The 18,625-nt window shown below is 38.2% G+C and overlaps 2 protein-coding genes across 3 annotated transcripts; one reads left to right on the top strand and one right to left on the bottom strand.

Annotated features, from left to right (window-relative positions):
- Positions 1 to 216: 216 nt before the first annotated feature.
- On the top strand, positions 217 to 11,744 carry LOC135610549 (protein transport protein SEC24 A-like). 2 transcript variants are annotated; one of them, XM_065105204.1, is made up of 13 exons: positions 217 to 341; positions 2,335 to 3,454; positions 3,538 to 3,676; positions 7,244 to 7,434; positions 7,537 to 7,644; positions 7,803 to 8,006; positions 8,107 to 8,338; positions 8,425 to 8,574; positions 8,668 to 8,824; positions 9,654 to 9,781; positions 9,872 to 10,194; positions 10,522 to 10,707; positions 11,255 to 11,744. In XM_065105204.1, the coding sequence occupies exons 2-13, from the start codon at positions 2,372 to 2,374 to the stop codon at positions 11,483 to 11,485; spliced, it is 3,132 nt and encodes a 1,043-aa protein (XP_064961276.1). In that variant the 5' UTR covers positions 217 to 341; positions 2,335 to 2,371; the 3' UTR covers positions 11,486 to 11,744. The 2 variants fall into 2 exon arrangements, with proteins under 2 accessions (XP_064961276.1, XP_064961277.1); XM_065105205.1 differs by having other exon boundaries at positions 224 to 341; positions 2,332 to 3,454; positions 11,255 to 11,667.
- A 664-nt stretch (positions 11,745 to 12,408) lies between these two features.
- Positions 12,409 to 16,313, bottom strand: LOC135610548 (uncharacterized). Its single transcript, XM_065105203.1, has 4 exons — positions 16,003 to 16,313; positions 13,830 to 14,054; positions 13,652 to 13,756; positions 12,409 to 13,279 (listed from the first exon to the last, which is right to left on the bottom strand). Exons 2-4 carry the CDS (start codon positions 14,005 to 14,007, stop codon positions 12,567 to 12,569), a joined length of 996 nt encoding a protein of 331 aa, XP_064961275.1. The 5' UTR covers positions 14,008 to 14,054; positions 16,003 to 16,313; the 3' UTR covers positions 12,409 to 12,566.
- Positions 16,314 to 18,625: the final 2,312 nt, after the last annotated feature.

Below are 18,625 nucleotides of genomic sequence, written 5' to 3'. Positions count from 1 at the left end.
GAATTCGTCTTTCCATGTTCTGGCTTCAGTTGATCCGGACCGCTGATTGGATTCCCAGCTGCCTTTGATCAACTCACTCATTTGCCGTTCAATTCATCACTCAATGGCTCAGATCGAATAGGGTGGATTTCCATCGACGACACACGATTTACTACACGACACGACCGACGTGGCCCTTAAAGGTGGTGTCGCGACGTTGCGCGCTAGACCTCCTTTCGTACCTAAAGTCGTACTTCTTAGTCGTCGAGTGGAGTATTTCCGATCTCTATCCCCACCGCGACGTCTTTCGACTCCGCCCCTCTCTCTCTCTCTCTCTCCTCCTCCTACTCCGAGTTCCAAAGGTACGTTCCCGACTCGATTCGCTCGATTCGTTCCGTTCGATCATATGTGCGGTTCTTAGATCTCGAACCCGCGCGGTGATTTTTAACAGAATCTGGGAATTTTTTCGCTCTTTATATCCGATCGATAGTATTTGGCTTCTTTTCTTGAATTGCTATTCATGGTCTTGTTTAATTCTTCACGTAGAAGATTTCGCACCGTGACAGATTTCTCTTTTTTTCCCTTCTCGGGGCTATTGGCATCTGCGTCAGATCGTGAGGCTGGAGGTTATTTTGAGGGGTTTTGTTTGGGTTTCTGCTGATGTTGTCTGGAAATCTGGGGTTTTTGGTCCTAAATCTGAACAATTTTTGTTGTCTGTTGGCTTTTGCATGTTGGTTTGTCTGTGGATCTGGTCTTGATTTTGATTGGGGGAATTCGGATCTATGTTTCATATTGGTGGTCAGTAATTAGTTTGTTATTACAAATAATTTATGCGCATCTGTTTTGTTGATTTCTTCAAGAAACATGCTAAATATTTGATTTTGCTTCTGTATGCTTGAGTTTTTTATGCTTCAACCTCTCTTGCTTTCAAGAGAGATTCATCAACTATGCTGGCTTCCCTTTTTGTCATTGACCTAATTGTGCTATCCTTTGTTGCTAATTATATCGTGTGAATTAACTCACTCATGCAGTTACTCTATTTTACATATTTGGATGCTATTTTTCTACTCAATTTAGGGATGTTATTGTATTCAATCACAATTTATTTCTGGTGTCGGTGATCTTACTTTTATTTCTTCAACTGAACTATGGGGTGCTTTCATTGTTTTGGTTTATAACTCAAAAAAAAAAAAGTATGTTCAGATGGTTACCAATGGTAGTATATTAAGGTGATAAACGATATGTGTAATGGAGTTGTTACCAGTGTTAGGATAACTTACTAGATGTATTCAAGAGAAGTTCCTTTGGTGCCGTTTTGTGTTGAAATATTTTTATTCGATGAGAGTCTGGTTATGACTAATTCTAACTTGGACAATGGAGATAAAGCTATAGAAACTTAGGTTTTTGTACTAAGTAGAATTATAATCAAACATATAAACTACAACTTTAGCAATACCAATAATGGAAGTGAGGCTATAGTTGGAATAGATGATTGAAAAATTCTCACAAGTGAAAGTTATGGATGTATTTGATCTATTTTCAACTAGAGGGAAATATTAATGCACAAACTGGCTATAGAGTTAAAACAGGATAGTCAAGGCAGCTAGGGGCATGAAAAGTATTATATGATTATCTTGTGCCCCTAAGATTAAAAGAAATTTTTTGTAAGATTTGTGTATTATTAGTATATGGAAACCCTTTTGATTTTCTTTTGTGTTGCCAAAGAAATACCACTAGGGCAATAATGTTTCTTCCTAGCCACATCAACTTGAGACCTAAAGTTTCAATATTCTTGGATATTTTACCAAGGCTGCATTTCTCCAATTTTGCTGATACATGTCCATGAAATGTCGGATATTATGAGATGTATTAATAGGAGGTAAAATCTTGATATAATTTGTCTTACTGTGCATGCTAATATGTAATGAGAGATTGAGTCAAGAGAAAGTTGTATATTCTAGCTTCATCTTGGAAACTTGGCCATTTAATTTATGCTTTGCTGTACGATGGTGTAGCTTGCTTTACTTTTAACAATGGCCCAACAATCTTATATTCGAACATCCTCGAGGATAGACCACATATGGTAAAATGGACCTTGAAGATATGACCAACCAAAGTGGTCTTCTGAGGAGATGTAATCATGCAGTTTATTGTTGATTTTAAGGACCATTGCAATTGGATTAAAGTTGAAGATCCTTTGACTTGATGTTCCGGTAACGGTTCCTTGAGAATTTGAGTAATTAACAGCATGCAAAGAGAATCTAGATGTGGTTAAATTGTGTTAAATTATGTGTTGTTGATTAATTTTCATTAATCATACTTATTATCTCATTTTTTTGCAATGTGAATTAGCAGGTCAGTCACAAAATAAACTGAAAACAATCAGGTAAATATGCAACCCAGGGGGAAGGAACAAGCAAATTTTCCAGGAAGACCTACCTCACCGTTTCTAGCAGCTCCACAATCTTCAACACCTTTCAGATCTCCCGGACCTGTTGGTGGCATTGAAGCATCTGGTCCTTCTCGAGCTACCACCCCCTTTGTAACTTCGGGTCCCATGACTGGCTTGGGGGCATCAGGTTCTCCACAAAATATGTCTCCATTCTTATCCTCCGGACCTGCTATTGGCACACAACCTTCTAGCTACAGAGCACCACCACCATCTATGAGGTCTAATGGCCCTTCGAGTCCTCCTACTTCATCTTTTTCAGCACAAGATGCCAGCACTTATCAGCAATCACAGGCCCTAGGATTTCCTCCAGCTCCCATGCATCCTCCTCCTATTGGTCAGCCACATATGCCTCCAAGTGGAACTTTTCGTCCTCAGTCCCAAATTCCGGTGGTGCCAATGGGTCCTCCTCCTCAAAGTTCATCCCAGTTGACATCAAGAAGCAATATGCCACCGTCATCAGGGTCTGTATTTTCTGCACCCAGAACACCACCTCAGCCATTGTTGCAGGGGTATTCCAATGTTCCCCAAAGGGCTAATGTTCCCCCATTTCAACCAGATTCACAGTTTCAAGCTTCTAGACCAGTTTCCCAACCACTAATGCAGGTCTATCCAGCTGCCCATGTTCCTCCCACACACACTTCTCAATATCATGCTCACCAAAGTCTTGTACCACCACCACCTCCAGTTGGAGGTCCTATGGGTTTTAGTTCAAGGGAACAACTGCAGCATCCTTTGACAGGACCTCCTATAGGAGGTGTTCAAGGTCTGATTGAAGAGTTTCAATCATTAACTGTTGGATCGGTTCCTGGGGCTCTTGATCCTGGAGTTGACACCAAGTCACTTCCAAGGCCACTAAATGGAGCTGAAGAGCCAACTAAAATTCTTGAGGTGTACCCTTTCAATTGCCACCCACGATTCATGTGTCTGACAACTCATGCAATACCAAATTCTCAGTCATTACTTTCTAGGTGGCATTTGCCTCTTGGAGCAGTGGTTCATCCTCTAGCTGAAGCTCCTGATGGGGTAAAAATACCGTGTTCTGTTTATTTTTTGAACATGCACCGGCTCTTATCTATCTGAATGTCCTGTCAACTATCTTCTTTCAGGAAGAGGTACCAATTGTGAATTTTGGGCCAGCAGGCATCATTCGGTGCCGAAGATGCCGAACATATGTAAATCCATATGTGACATTCACGGATGCTGGAAGGAAGTGGAGGTGCAACCTTTGTTCTTTGCTCAATGATGGTATGCAAATCCTTCTGCTGTCTGATATCTTACTAATCAGTTTTGTGTTTATGCACATCTTTGCTCTTTTTGCAGTGTATTGATACTTCAGTTTCCAGTATATACTTCTATATGTTTTACACTCATACTTCACAAGATGATCACTGGCTTATCTAGAAAATAGCTGATCTAGTGATATGACAGCATAAAACTTACATCCCTTACATCTGATCTTCCCTTGAAATTGATACGTTTTATTCATGTACCATATGATACCTGAAATTAAATGGGTTATCTACTTAAATACGACTGAAGAACTTAAGGATTTTAGTTTTCTGATCTTTTTTGTTAACCATGATATAATTATAGTGCACTTAGATATTTTATTAATTAGCAGCTTCAATCTTTCTTGAAGGTGCAATTGAACTAGCGTTGCATTTGTGACTTCACCAAAGAACTATCTTAACAGTTAGCATTTGTGAATTCAAAGTGGGATAAGGCTATTTGTCTTAATAAAAGATTGACCCCTAAGATGTTGAAAGTCATGTCTAGGTAAATAGAAACCAATAGAGATGGAGGTTATTCCAAGTTTAATTACTCTTGCACATAGGACAACTTCATCCATTAGAGGTCTCACCCATAACTGGTGTACTACAAAGAGTAAACAGTTGTCTTCCGATCTGGCTGCAGTTTTAGTTGCATGCTATGTTGGACAAAATTTTTAATACTTCAAATTCTGTAGGTAATTCAGTGACAACATTGCAACTAGACAATCATTCTTATGCTCATGATCTGGAGGTTCTAGGAAAATCTTTATTATTATTACTTAGGTCACTAGAGTTCACTGATCTGATATTTCTTTGAACCTGCAAATTTCTATTAGGTCAAGTTAGTATTTGTGATAACTTAAAATAAAGATCAGAACATTTGATTATCCTGACCATGAGATTACTGCATATAACAAAATCGGTGTACATTGAGATGGTGTATATAATAAGAGCAAGAAAGATGTGCATGTCTATCAGCAAAAACTAACTGCAAATTAGTGGGCAGTGTTGGTTAGAAAGACTGTCATGTCTGTATAATTGAACTGTAGAGTATGGAATTGTGAGAAACTAGATGTGTGAAATCTGAAAGCTCAATGCACTTAAGCTTCAGGTATCTGCTTCTGTTACTTGTCTTGGATGGTGGAGCATGTATTTCTTTGTCGGAAATGGGTATTGATCCTTATCTTGCATAAGCTGCATCTTTTCTTTCTGTTATAGTGGGTGACACCCGTCCATGGACTTTGTTGAGTTTATTATCTTGAATAAATACTATAACCTACTCTTGGTGAAGGGTGAATTGAGAACTAATGACAATCTGCTGCCGGAACTGATATCCTTTTTGAGAAAAATAAGTATCAGATATTTGTTGGTGTAAAATAAAGGAACAAATATCCTATATTTTGCTATCATGTTACTGACATAATTTGGGTATTGTGATGATGTAGCCATAAGGACATGAAGAGCTACTTAAGAGCTCCTGTGAATCAACATATCTACAAAATAAACAAATATGCCTGCTGTCCAGAATATTGAGCAAGCTATTCTAAGTGAAAAACTAGCGAATCTGTTAAAACTCGAAGCTGATCAACTTCCAGTTAATATAGATGCAAGATGAGACCAACATCTTGTGTTTTAATGTCAAAATGCTGAAAAATTAGCAGTTGTCACTATGAATAGAAAAAGAAAACACTAGTAGAGATGAAGAAAGAATGCCTAGAGGAACCAAGAAGCCTTTAAACTTGTATATGAAAAACTAGGGACATATGCCTTTTCACCCAACGTTTGTTGTTTTGCCCAGATTGGTACAAAACGGCTGGCACATACTTGTTCGAGCGTTGATCGGTACGTGGACCCACCTCGGTCCAACCCATCGTATAAGTTTCCCACTTCTCACGCGAGTGCCGCCTCCGCAGCGCTTGCGAGAATTGCCTCTAATGCTGCTATCGATGGTGACCTTCGCTTGCTGCGACCTCACTGCATCGCCACATCTTAGGTAAGGTCTCGTGTCCTCTTCCTCTTCATCCTTCTTCCTCATTTGCTGCTTCCTCTTCTTCCCTCATTCATCCTCCTTCCTCCGTCCTCCCTTCCTCTTCTCCCTTTTCTCTTTCTCTCCAAAATACTGGTACTTACTGGTGTATCGTGTGTCAGTACACTGGTACAAATCGGTACGTGCCCTGCTGTTGGCTCAGACTGATAAGGCGAACCTTGTTTTCACCTTTTGTAAACCTAAATTAAATCGTAAACGAAGGAAAGGGGAGAACTGCTGGGGGAGGATTTTCATCCTTAGAGGTCTGAGTTCATCAGCCAAGAGATATTTTCTCTAGCCGACTATTTATGCTAGGTGGAATTTTCACCTGTGTGTCTCCTAGACAACTTATTTACTCCTAAATGGATTTAGATCTTCTAATCTTTGGCCATAATATGTTCTAGACATAAGTGAACACCTAAGTATAAAAGCTGAAGAAACTGTACCTGAGCTTATTTGGAGTTTCTGAATTCAGATATGCTACCCAACCGAGCATCATGGAGTCATCTTGATGCATCATGTTATCACAATGCTTTTACTGTAACAGGGTGAATTTCATTGAAGGGAACTGCAAATCTGTAAATCAAGAGCAACATATGTGCTACAATGCCCAAGGACATGCTGACTGAAAAAATGAATTATTGTCAATGGAAATGGAATGCACAAAAATTGTCTTTTCAGTTCATTCAACAGGCATGTGATCCTGCACTTTTAAGTATCGGAGTTTGGAATAGTCTACATGGATTGTCCAAGTTTCATATTCTGTAATGAAGATATACCATGGATGTCTCATGATATTTGAAAGTGGGGTTGGTGAAGCCAACGTAAACTAATTCTACGGAGGTAGTACATCAAGAAGCACTGAATTAGCTTAGAGCTTCCTGCAAGGACATGGGTAGGAGATGCTCTGTTTGATGACTGTTTCTGTAAATATTGGCTTATCTATCAGCAGACATAACATATTAGTAAAAATTGACTGTAAAATCTTTCAATGTGGTCACTTTTCTTTGTTTATGAAAAATTGTAAAGTATAGCTTGATGATTCAGACAGGCACACATGCAAAGCTTCTGAAACTAGATTTGGCATAAGCTTGGTGATATAATCCAATCATCTAGATATTTTATTGTGATTGACTAAATTTTAATAATAATTGAGACTGCTATGAGCTAGCTAGCCAGTACTTGTCAAATATTTATGCTCCATGTTTCATGAATTTTGTATTTTCATAACCTATAAAGCATTTTTATAATGTAGATGTCTTTACTAGTTGATGTTTAATGATATCTCATCCTTAGGTCTCTTATACCTGGCATATCATCTAATTAAATATAATTTTCTGTTATCAGAATTACACTATAACTAGGAGTCACGACCATGTATATGCTAGGTTTTTGGGGTGGGATCTAAAGTGTCTCCCTTATAGTTTGGTTTTAAGAAAACATGTCTTCTTTCTTGTGCGCCCAAGTCGTTGCTTCTGGAATAACCCTTTGTTTATGAATATCTTCATCGTTCAGTGCCTGGAGAGTATTATTGTGCTTTGGATGCCACTGGCAGAAGATGTGATTTAGACCAAAGACCTGAGCTGTCCAAGGGTAGTGTAGAATTTGTTGCTTCAACAGAATATATGGTTCGACCGCCAATGCCACCTCTATATTTTTTCCTTATTGATGTATCAGTATCTGCCGTTTGTTCTGGTTTGCTTGAGGTAATGTCCAATTTGTAAGGTTGTCTTCATTTCCTGAATTCTTTTCAAGTTCTGATTTATGATAATTTACTTTATGTTTAACATTTACCAAATGTTTTGCAGATTGTCGCAAAGACCATCAAGTCCTGTCTTGATGATTTACCGGGCTTTCCTCGGACACAAATTGGTTTTATTACTTTTGACAGCACATTGCATTTCCACAACCTGAAGGCAAGTGACGTTAAATTTGAAAGTTGTGTCATAGCTAGTTGTTACAAAGGAACATGTGCTCCTGGTGCTGTTTATTATTGGATGCCTATATTTTCCTTAAAAGATAATTGCTTAGGATGATTAGACTTGTTATTGGTTAACTTTTTGTCTTTGGCCAGTCTTCTCTGACACAGCCTCAAATGTTGGTGGTAGCTGATCTGGACGATGTATTTCTGCCCTTGCCTGATGATCTTCTTGTCAACTTGTCTGATTCTAGGCATGTAGTGGATGCATTTCTAGATAGCTTGCCCGTTATGTTCCAGGGCACTTCCAATGTGGAATCTGCCTTTGGTCCTGCTCTTAAAGCAGCATTCATGGTTATGGTAAGATGTTCTTCACATTATTTTTATTCATTTTTGTCTTCCCAGTAAGGGTTATGTTTAATGCTTCATTTACTAGTTTATGTTTTACCCTTTCTGACAGAGTCAACTTGGAGGGAAGTTGCTGATATTTCAGAGTACATTGCCTTCTCTTGGTGTGGGCCGCTTAAGACTTCGTGGAGATGATCTTCGAATGTATGGGACTGATAAAGAGCATACTTTAAGATTACCTGAAGATCCATTTTATAAGCAGATGGCTGCTGAGTTTACGAAGAATCAGATAGCAGTGGACATATATGCTTTCAGTGAAAAGTATTCAGATATTGCTTCTTTAGGTGACAACACTCAAAATTGTTTGCCCAATGGTTATGTAGAAATTTATCATTTCATTTTTATTTATTTGTTCTTCTTGTTTCTGCAGGATCTCTGGCCAAGTATACTGGTGGCCAGGTATATCATTATCCATCTTTCCAGACTGCTGTTCACCAGGAGAAACTTAGGTATGAGTTGGCCAGGAATCTCACAAGGGAGACTGCCTGGGAAGCTGTAATGCGCATAAGATGTGGGAAAGGTCATTTGATAGAACACCTCTATTTTCAATACTTTCTTTATGCAATTTCTTCTGTAAGCATGATTTTCTGAGAAGTCCCATTTTGCATTTCAGGGGTCCGCTTTACAACTTATCATGGACATTTTATGCTAAGGTCAACTGATTTATTAGCTCTTCCTGCTGTGGATTGTGACAAAGCCTTTGCAATGCAGTTATCTTTAGAAGAAACCCTGATGACAACTCAGACTGTATACTTTCAAGTTGCCCTTTTGTATCCTTTGCTTTCTTGGTGCATCTAGGACACTTTGCCAAGCATGATTACCGAATGTTTTAATTCTCTTTTTTAACCCTTATAAGATGCAAATTAATTACAATTAAGAAACAAAGTTAAGCATAGTCACCCTTACTTTTTACTTCTTTTTGAACTCTTGTAATGTACAAATTAATTGTAATTAAGAGATAGAGTAATGGGTGAAAACTATGGACATAAACTTGAACTCAGACAAAAAGACACTAGAAAAGTCATAATGATGTTTTTTTTTCTATTCCCCCATAAACACTTCTATCTCTGTGCAAAAATATTGTCACCATCATCCTGAGGCTTATGAAGAATGAGGCTGCTTCCTTCCCAATAGCTCCAAGTTCGATCATTTGCCTCTCATCGTACTATCCATGTTAATGATTGAATTCTTTCATCTTATCATAAGAATGGAGGATTGTTGTGTTTGAGTCTTTGTAGTCTTCTATGTCCTTCACACTCAAGTTGTGTTTCTAAATGCAGTATTGCATTTAAGGATTTTCATTTCATTCATCAAGCTTTAAGTAGACTGTGTATAAGTTTGACTTGCTAAAACAATTATTATTAGGCTTGCAAGTTACTAATGTTAAGTTGTCTGTGATATCTTTTCTTGCTGTACAATTTGCCTTCATCATCAGTGTGTTTCTTACATGCCTTGTATTCAGTTTCCCATACCTTAGCAGTAGGTCAGTTCATGGAAATGGAGCTTCTAGGTTCATTAAACTTTCTTGATCATCTTGAACTATGCTCAAAAGTTCCTCTGATGTGAAAGAAATTTTCTGTGAATCCTTAGCTATCAAAGATATACTTCCTCATCAGGCGAGAGACGCATCAGAGTCCATACAGCAGCTGCTCCAGTAGTAGCTGATCTTAGTGAGATGTACCGCCAGGCAGATACCGGAGCCATTGTTTCTTTGTTGGGAAGGCTTGGTAAGTAAAAAATATTACATATGGATTTCTTGAAATATGCATTTCAAAAATCAACTTCTATGTAAGTTCTTATGCTAAAAAATCCTGCAGCAATTGAGAATTCACTGTCACAAAAGCTGGAAGATGCTAGACAGTCATTGCAGCTGAAGCTTGTGAAAAGTCTTAAAGAATATCGGAATCTCTATGTTGTCCAGCATCGGTTGGGCGGGAGATTGATATTTCCAGAGTCTTTGAAATTCTTGCCATTGTATGTGTTGTCTCTTTGTAAGTCTGTAGCTCTTCGTGGAGGGTATGCTGATGCTCTTCTAGATGAACGTTGCGCAGCTGGTTACAATATGATGATATTACCTATAAGCGGGATGCTTAAACTTATCTATCCTGACTTATTTAGGATAGATGAGAACCTTCTGAAGGTATTTGTTTCCATATGTTCTTTTCTTATTGTCGATTATGTTTCTTTAAAAAGATCTTAGCCTGAACTGCTTGTAACTTGTTGAATTCTAATAAATCTTAATATGCTAAATTGAAAAGCAGATGTTCGGTAATTACTGATTTGAAGAGATGAAGTTTTTGAAAAATTCAAAACTGATGTATTATCATGTTGCTCTCATTTCAGGCATGCTTATTCAATTGTTTTTCTTAAGAACTTCTTACACACAGTGTCATGGCAAGTGGTTTGAAGCTTCCAAAATACAAGGCATCTATTATGATAACTAACCTTTTATTTTTCCTCCTTGCAGGACTTTAAGGATGGTCAGGAACCACTGAGACAGTTACCACTATCTGCCCAAAGTTTAGATCCTAAAGGTGTTTACGTTCTGGATGATGGATTCAACTTCATTATTTGGTTGGGCAGGATGCTCTCATCTGATTTGTTAAATAACATAGTTGGTGTTGAGTTAGCCAGCTTCCCCGACCTATCTAGGGTACATTGCTAAACTTTATTAGGCTTTTGGTTATGCTGTTTAAATTAATAATGCAATTGTATGCTCGATATGAACTAAAATTCCTTAAAGAATATTTTATGAAATATATGTCACTATATGTTATTAGCATATTTAATTAGTGAAGAACTGTTTAAACTGTTATTAGCATATACGTCCACGATATAGCTCCTGCACATGACGGCTTACAAGTTTTGAGTCAAAATGAAACTAGAGTAAGCAGATATCTGTTGGGTTGAGATGCAAACAACTAACATGCAGATAATAACCTCATTAGCATATAATTGTGGACTTTGGCTTTTGGAACTTGAGATCTTGCTGATCTGGATTGACCACTTCAGTAGGTGGACATGAATTTACATCACCACACATTAACAGAGTTTCAATAGTTTGCAGACCAAGTATGATTTATTTTTTTAAGAAATGATGCCTGTTATAAACCCACCAAAGGCGAGGATTGCAGGGATATTTTGTGTTGGTCATATGACATGCTATTCTTTCTGTAGCCTGACATCTTTTTGTGCTGCAGGTTGTGTTGTGCCAACATGACAATGAGATCTCAAAAAGACTAATGAGGATATTGAAAGAATTGAGAGCAAGGCATCCTTCCTCTTATCAGTCATGCCGTCTGGTAAGGCAGGGTGAACAGCCAAGAGAACTGTCCTTGTTTCTCACAAATCTTGTGGAGGACCAGACTGCCGGATCCAGTGGCTATGTCGATTGGATTCTTCAAGTATTCAGGCAATCACAAGGCTCGTGAAGATGGTATAACGACAGTAATCGTCCCTTTTTTTCCTTGCCATGTTGGCCTCAGCATCATCCAATTCATGTTTGCAGGTGTCGAGCTCACTGAGTTCTGAAGCATTTTTCTGTTATCTGTGAATGCATAAGTAACCTTGAATCAAGACAATTAAAGATCGAGTCAGATTCGGTTTAAAGTCCCTTTTGTAATGGTTTCTTGTTTTGCTAAATACCCTCTGTTTCATTCAAAGTATCGAGTAGAAATTTCTTTCTTTGTATCACAATAACTTTTGACTGTTTGTTGCCTTTGTGGTTTGATTACACTTAGCCATTGAAATTAGAAATATTTATTGTGATGATTGGTAAAAAAGGGTTTTATGAAACAGCTGTTGAACCATAACTCTTTGAAGGACCAATGTTATGCACAGAGGTAAAACTGACAGGTCTGACACTTCTCATTAGATAGATGTTTTTTTTTTATTAATTTTTAAATTTATTATAAAGAGTAAATGGATTCTATCTCAGGATTTTCGATTCATCGGTCTGTCTTTACTAGTGGAGAGTTGGAGCTGATCTGATTCTTCTTCTTTTTCATTGCAGAAGCAGCATGTTGGGAGAGATTAAGCAAACTTAATATAGTTAGTTAATTAGATCCATCGAGGTGATCTTTGCACCTCCTGAGCTGCCCAAGGTAGAACACCGGAGTTGTTTACATCTTATGAGATGCTGGTTCGTTTGATGCCTACTTAGAACTAACGAGAAGAAGAGAAGAATATAAAAATATAATTAAGATGAAGAAGCTTTTATGACATTGGAACAATTTGAAAGAAACACAAACTAGTGAATTTTCTCTATTACCATTTGATGATAATCTAACATGTCACGATGTGAATTTATGATAACTATTTTTAAGTCAACAACAAGAACTATGGCTAGATTAGCTTTGAACTCACCAACCATATTGCAATCTCTCCAACAATAAACCTCATGCTACACAACAAGTTAAGAACAATGCAAGAGAGAAACAGAATGGTCTTTGAAGAAGAAACACCAACGTCCAAAGTAGGAAGAAGAAATCACAATCCAACTAAGCAGACGATTTACAATATGTTGGGAACATGGGAATCCAGTTTTAGCTGCAACTCCTTGATCTTTGAGCTCAGCTCCACCTTCTGTTCCTTGTAGCTCTGAAGCAAGAAATCCTTGCCTTCGATCACTTCCTTCAGCTCCCCAACTTGCCTCTTCAACATTTCGATCTTCTCAAAGTCTCCTTCATCAATACCGTTAGCGTATCCATTCATTGTTCCATTTGCACCTTCAGGACACCAATGCCTTGCAGGCTTCTCGGGAGAGACCGCCTTCACAGCACAATAATCAGCAATGATCTTTCTCAACCGTTGGATCTCTCTTTCAGACTCGAACAAATCCCTATTAGCGGCATCAATCTGAGCCTGCAGATCAGCCGATTGTGTCGCCTGAATGCTTAGAGAGTTCTGAAGGTCGATCACCTGAGCCTGCATCTCCATTATCATGTCATCCCTTCGCTTGAGCTGTTGACGTAGTTTTTGTATCACCTCTCTTTTACTGTAGATATCAGACCCAGATTCCGACATGCATGGAGAGTCTGAGCTGCTCGAGTGGTGAAATGGTTTTTGGGGAAGCTCGAGACGGTCAGGTGATGATGCCCAAATCACACTTCCGCTCTCTTTGTTTCGTTCTGTATCCGAGAATTTCACTAGTTGGAGGGAGAGATCCATTTCTGTTGACATTGGATTTTTAGATTGCTTGATGTCTGTTCCATCTCCTGATATCCCTGTATCAGACGAAGATAATTTATTGAAGTAATTCTCTCATGCATGTGTAAAAAATTTTAACAGAAAAAACTGTTCTAGCATAGAAATATATTCAGACAATTGAAAAGCAAGGCGCCTAGGGAACGCGATAATTCTGGTGCATTTTTTATAACAGCACCTACTTCATAAAGTAAAACAATTAAAAGAACATATATCATCAGGCTCCAGGACTTGCATCAGCCAAACAGAAGCATATTTTTATCCATCACAGCAAGATGTCTGTAAACTTTAATACAAAGCACGCATATCTGATCATCGGAGCCTGCAAAGTCTATTCTTCTGATTCTTCAACACAATGCTTATAGTTAGAAGGTTAGTCGAGGGGAGCGCACCTGAAAGACAGTGGCAGTGGGTATCCTCATTTTGATGAAATTGATATAAATTTGAATTCATCTGGCATGCGGCTGACCTTATCTTGGGTGTGAATTTTCTATTCCCTGGAAAATTTGTTGATGTTGGATGTAAAAGAAACAAATAATGAGTCCAATTAACAATAGACAAGTGATGAACCTGTATTGACATTATCTTGCAGCTTTGTTTCAAAGACTTGTTTAAGCTTGCATCCCAACCTAATCGAAAGTGTACTGAGCAAGGCACCTCCTGCAATAAGAACCCAATTCGGTCCATTCCCTTTATAATGATTCAGCTTTTGACCTCTCTGTAGGGTTCCATTTGTTTTTGGTCTCATTTTAATAGTGGATCTGAAGCAAAACAAGTCTGCGATATGAACTTGACCTGTGTAAATGAAAACTAGGAGGATAAGAAACTAGTATGGAAGTCAGATTAAAGGCAGGATATGTTCTTTAGGAAGCTCCAATCAAGGTAAATGGTGATTTCTTAGAAACCAGACTAAGAGTTTCGTAGAAAAAGAACAACGCATAATTTAACAAAGAAATTAACATTTTACATGAAAACATTTCTCCATTATTTTTGCATAAAAAAACTTATAACTGAAAAAGATAAATGTGATGCAGAAATGAGAACTTTCAACTAACCATCAATGGAACATTATGCACAATGCCATCACTGTTTGATGATTAAGCTTCATGGCACTTGTATGATGCATAACTGGGGTCAGGTAAAACCATGCAGATATAACCCAACTACAAGTTTAACACAGTAAAATATGACTACTTCCATGGTTAGTGCCTTTGCCTCATACCTAGTCGATCGATGTGCTCAAATAATAGAACACACGCACGATCTATATGGTATGTCCGGTCCTTGGCTAAGTGAAGAATTTAATTTGCATTAGTACAGCATCACAGGCATGCAAACAAATAAATATGGAATCCAAGAATTGCCTATTCATTTATTCACGTTGTGGTTCTCGAGAAATTGCAAGAAAAAAATATATAAATGGTTCAGCGACGACAAGGTACAATCTTGCAAGGCTTGCAAAAATGGGATTGGAATTGTCTTGGGGTATGGGACTGGAATCAAAGTGGTTTTGGAGTTCGATATAGAGATCAAAAGTGGATCACTGTATTGGGACCAGCAGAAAATATAATTGTAAACTAAAAATAATAGAGAAAGAATAATATTAATTAATGAAAATAGTGATTAAATATGTAATGTATAGAAGTGATTAAAATTTTAAAATCTGTTTAGAAAAGGACACCCAAGAGTGGTGGGTTCGAGAGATACCTATCCCTCTCTAATCCTTCCCACTCTCCCTATCTCTCACTACTGTTTTCTCCTCCTAACTCTGTCTCTCACTGAATGTTTGAGATGCAACAATGACAGTGGGAAATTTAGTAAGTCTCTTAAACTCTCCTCTCCACTTCTTCTTCCTCTTCTCTTCTACTTGCTCTTGTTGTCTCATCCATCTTATGCAAAAAAATTGATCAACCACTGTATTTAGCTGCAATTAGCCGAATCCCAGCAACCGGTCAACCTATTAATTTCTCAATGGATTTGCAATTAAAAACTGATCCCAATTTAAATTAGCCATCATATTGGAATCGATATATCCTATTTTAACCTCTAATTGTTTTCATTATTAGATAATTGTCTTTAACTCTAATAGATAGCTGGTCGACCAAATAATAAAGGGCTCATATATCCTATTTTAACCAAAAACCAGAGAACATAGTATGGGTACAGTGTGACATAATTTTCTTCTCTTAACAAAAACATAAATACCATATGTGTTTATGACCTGTATGTACCTTCTGGCTCAACCTTGTGGAACCTAAACTGGAATGGCAACAAAACGTTATCTTAGAAAGGGAGGGATCCTAATTCGAAAGTTAAACATTAGATCTTGCGTTTTTGATACACACTTGAAACCGGAAGTACCCAATTTGGGCGAGTCGTTGTCTTGGTCCTTCGCAGTTTCCATCGTTTGCTGCTCATTTCGGACATATCCAGCAAACCCTAACTAACTAATGCAAAATCCCTAGTCAAGAAAAACAACACTTGCTGGCCAAAACCAGCATCTTTAGGAACTTGAATCTGTTTCGTATAGATTTCACATTCGACTAAAAATCGCTTCTTTTGTTCTTCTCCACCCATTTGATTCAGATAAAAGTCCAACTCAACAAGACAAACGCATCAATCGACGAAACGGGACATCCAATGCGAAAAATAGCGACATTTGCAGCACCAAAGAGGGGGGAGAAGAAAACAACAGCACAAGCACAAGGGAGACGAGCACGAAGCGAAACAGATCGAGGAATACCTCATTCAACCGACACCGGCGTCGGCACGAACGACAATCCCGCTTCGAGGAACGCGTCTCGCGGCCTCCCCACACTCCCAAAGGCTCCCCCTTTTCTCTTTCTCTTCCCTTCCTTTAACTTCCTTCGCCGGGACTCAACTCCCTTTCGTGGATTTCTTTTCCTTTGTTATTTCCACCTCCACCTTTTGCTTTCCGATCCGTCGATAAGATCGGTACCTCCGCCTTCGGAGGTCCGGCGCGAGGCGACGGGGGAAATTTTGGCGGCTTCGCCTGCGGAGGGTTTCGTTTCGTTTCGTCTCGTTTCGTTTCGAAGTCCCTCTCGCGCTTCCTGTCGCGGTGCGCGCTTCCTCACCGGGTGAGGGCGAACCACCCGAGCCTTGGACAGGGCACAGGAAACATAAACACTTACCCCAAGACCTACCCTTCTTGTCGATGAAGAGACTGCCGGACCCACATGTCGGTCCCGCATAAAACGCGGTCCAGAACTCAACCACAGGACGTGCGGGTGAGACGAACAGGTCTGCGACGGTACGGGAAACACCAAGAAACGGTACGCTACCCGCAAACTCACCCTTCTCGTCTACGGATAAGTTAGTCGGCCCCGCACAATGACCGTATGACACTCCAATCATAAGGCAGGTGAGCGAGACGGCGAGGTCGCAAGGAAAGAGACCACCTCGCCTCGTGATTCGTGCAGTCCGTGAAGAAAACGTGCTTCTGGCTGAGTGGCTGACAGCTCTGGGGCCCGCTGTTCCAGGAATCCTAAAGCTTAATGCTTTTTCCCCACCCCCCTAAATTTGTCCAAAAATTGGAAGAAATTAACAATTTCTCTTTGATTATAATTTTTTCTTCATATTTTGGATGGTTGTTTATAATATCTATGTTATGTTTTTTTTTTTTCTAAATTCGTTTGAAAATTGGAAGAGATAAACAATTTCTCCACAAAAATTCAAAGCAAGTGTGATTTTTATTTAGTTTCTTTTTTATTTAGCTTGATTGCATTATAACCACTAAAATTATTATCTTATGATATAGATTTTTACATAGTTAAAATAATAAAACAAATATGCTTATATCTAACAAATTCATCTTTTTAACATGTTATAATTATTATTTTTTCACATCACCCACAATTCCAAAAGGACTATTTCAATCTTATAGCATGATGTAGTGGGAAGTATTTGAAATCAATTTTTTTTTTCAAATTTATTTATTTTTAATTTTAGTCTAAACTAAATTCAATGCATGTATTGTCGATTGTCAGATACACAAAACAAATGGGTCAAATGATTATGAACAAATCTTTAAGGGGTTTGAAAGAAGATTGATATGTGCTCTTATTATTATACCTTCTGAGAGTATTCTCACTGAACCTTCTGAAGACTTCATTATAACTTATATACAGTGATGATGCTTTAATTTTTTTAGAAAGAATATTGGATCCTTACAATACCATTTTATAGTTGAGGCTTTTTTATATATAATGATGCTTTGCATAGTGGAGCCTTAAGACTTCATTATAATTTGGTGGATAGTGAAGACTTTATTTTATACCACATGGTCTTAATTGAAACATTGATTTTTCTTTAAAAATAATATTATTTATATGATGATAGATGTGACATATTTACTAATCAAAAAGTGATATGTAATTCACCTTCCACCTTCCAACACTTCTCGATAATTTATATTTATCTTTTCATTAGACTTTTTAATCACCAAAAGGTCTCGGAAGAATCATGTCTATAATGGATGAATTCTTCCATATACTCTTTTAGTTCAAGATAATCCTGGGTATTTGTGATTATGGTCTTAGTAGAACTAGTAGAATTTGGACTTGTCTTTATTCCTAAGTGATATCTCATTAGGCGAGGGTCCCGTAATATCCACTTCTCCTTGATTTAGAGGAATACCTCTGCAAGCAATATGCTTAGAGGGGTCGGATCGACTCTCAACTGAGATGGTCTTGTTTGATTGAGGGCTCTCCATCATGGGGATCTTGGAGTCAGAGCGAAAATCAATCAAGATGGATAAGTACCTTTAACACTTTTATAATTCTTCGTGCCTTCAGAGGTCATTGTCTTGATTATAATTTATTGATGATATACTGGAACATCTTGAGAAAACTGATCGATTATTTCTTTATTAGAGATTAGAATAGTCGAGAGTGATCGAGCCCCATCATGAATGCTTGTATGAGAATTGAAGGTGGACATTGATGGACTAAATAGTCCATTAGGCCTTTATTTGTCAATGATAAAATTTACCAATGGCTCATCCTTTATTTGTCAAATCACTAGGAGGGCACCGATTGAGTGCTTGGGGTCATGTTCCTAATAAAATGCTACTCGTACTCACTTACCAACTAGGCGAAGAAAGAGTTACCAAGAGTGGTTTAAGATAGACATACCACTCTTGGGTTGTGCTCCTTAGTGTTATGGGAGAAGTGTGGCACATCAAGACATTTGAAGTGCCATATAGTATCATTTGGGGACAAAAACTCACCACATATTCCATGGGATCCATGCCCCTATCAAACACCTCCAAGGTTGGAAACCGAAAGCTTGTAGGGATTGACACCTCCTGGATCTTCTAGATAAACAGAGACTCAATCAAGACAAAG

This window comes from Musa acuminata, chromosome BXJ2-4 (genome assembly GCF_036884655.1).
Source record: "Musa acuminata AAA Group cultivar baxijiao chromosome BXJ2-4, Cavendish_Baxijiao_AAA, whole genome shotgun sequence".
Taxonomy (NCBI): domain Eukaryota; kingdom Viridiplantae; phylum Streptophyta; class Magnoliopsida; order Zingiberales; family Musaceae; genus Musa; species Musa acuminata.
Note: the sequence above shows the minus strand (reverse complement) of the source record. Positions and strands in the feature narration are given on the sequence as shown.

What these genes read in the sequence shown, in the direction of transcription:
- LOC135610549 (XM_065105204.1), top strand. Translation starts at nt 2,372, where the DNA reads ATGCAACCCAGGGGGAAGGAACAAGCAAATTTTCCAGGAAGACCTACC. An exon ending in TTTGTTCTGGTTTGCTTGAG is followed by an intron (nt 7,435 to 7,536) that starts GTAATGTCCAAT and finishes AATGTTTTGCAG; the next exon opens with ATTGTCGCAAAGACCATCAA. An exon ending in TTCTTTGTTGGGAAGGCTTG is followed by an intron (nt 9,782 to 9,871) that starts GTAAGTAAAAAA and finishes AAAATCCTGCAG; the next exon opens with CAATTGAGAATTCACTGTCA.
- LOC135610548 (XM_065105203.1), bottom strand. Translation starts at nt 14,007, where the DNA reads ATGAGACCAAAAACAAATGGAACCCTACAGAGAGGTCAAAAGCTGAAT. An exon ending in GCAAGATAATGTCAATACAG is followed by an intron (nt 13,757 to 13,829) that starts GTTCATCACTTG and finishes CAAATTTTCCAG; the next exon opens with GGAATAGAAAATTCACACCC. An exon ending in CCACTGCCACTGTCTTTCAG is followed by an intron (nt 13,280 to 13,651) that starts GTGCGCTCCCCT and finishes CGTCTGATACAG; the next exon opens with GGATATCAGGAGATGGAACA.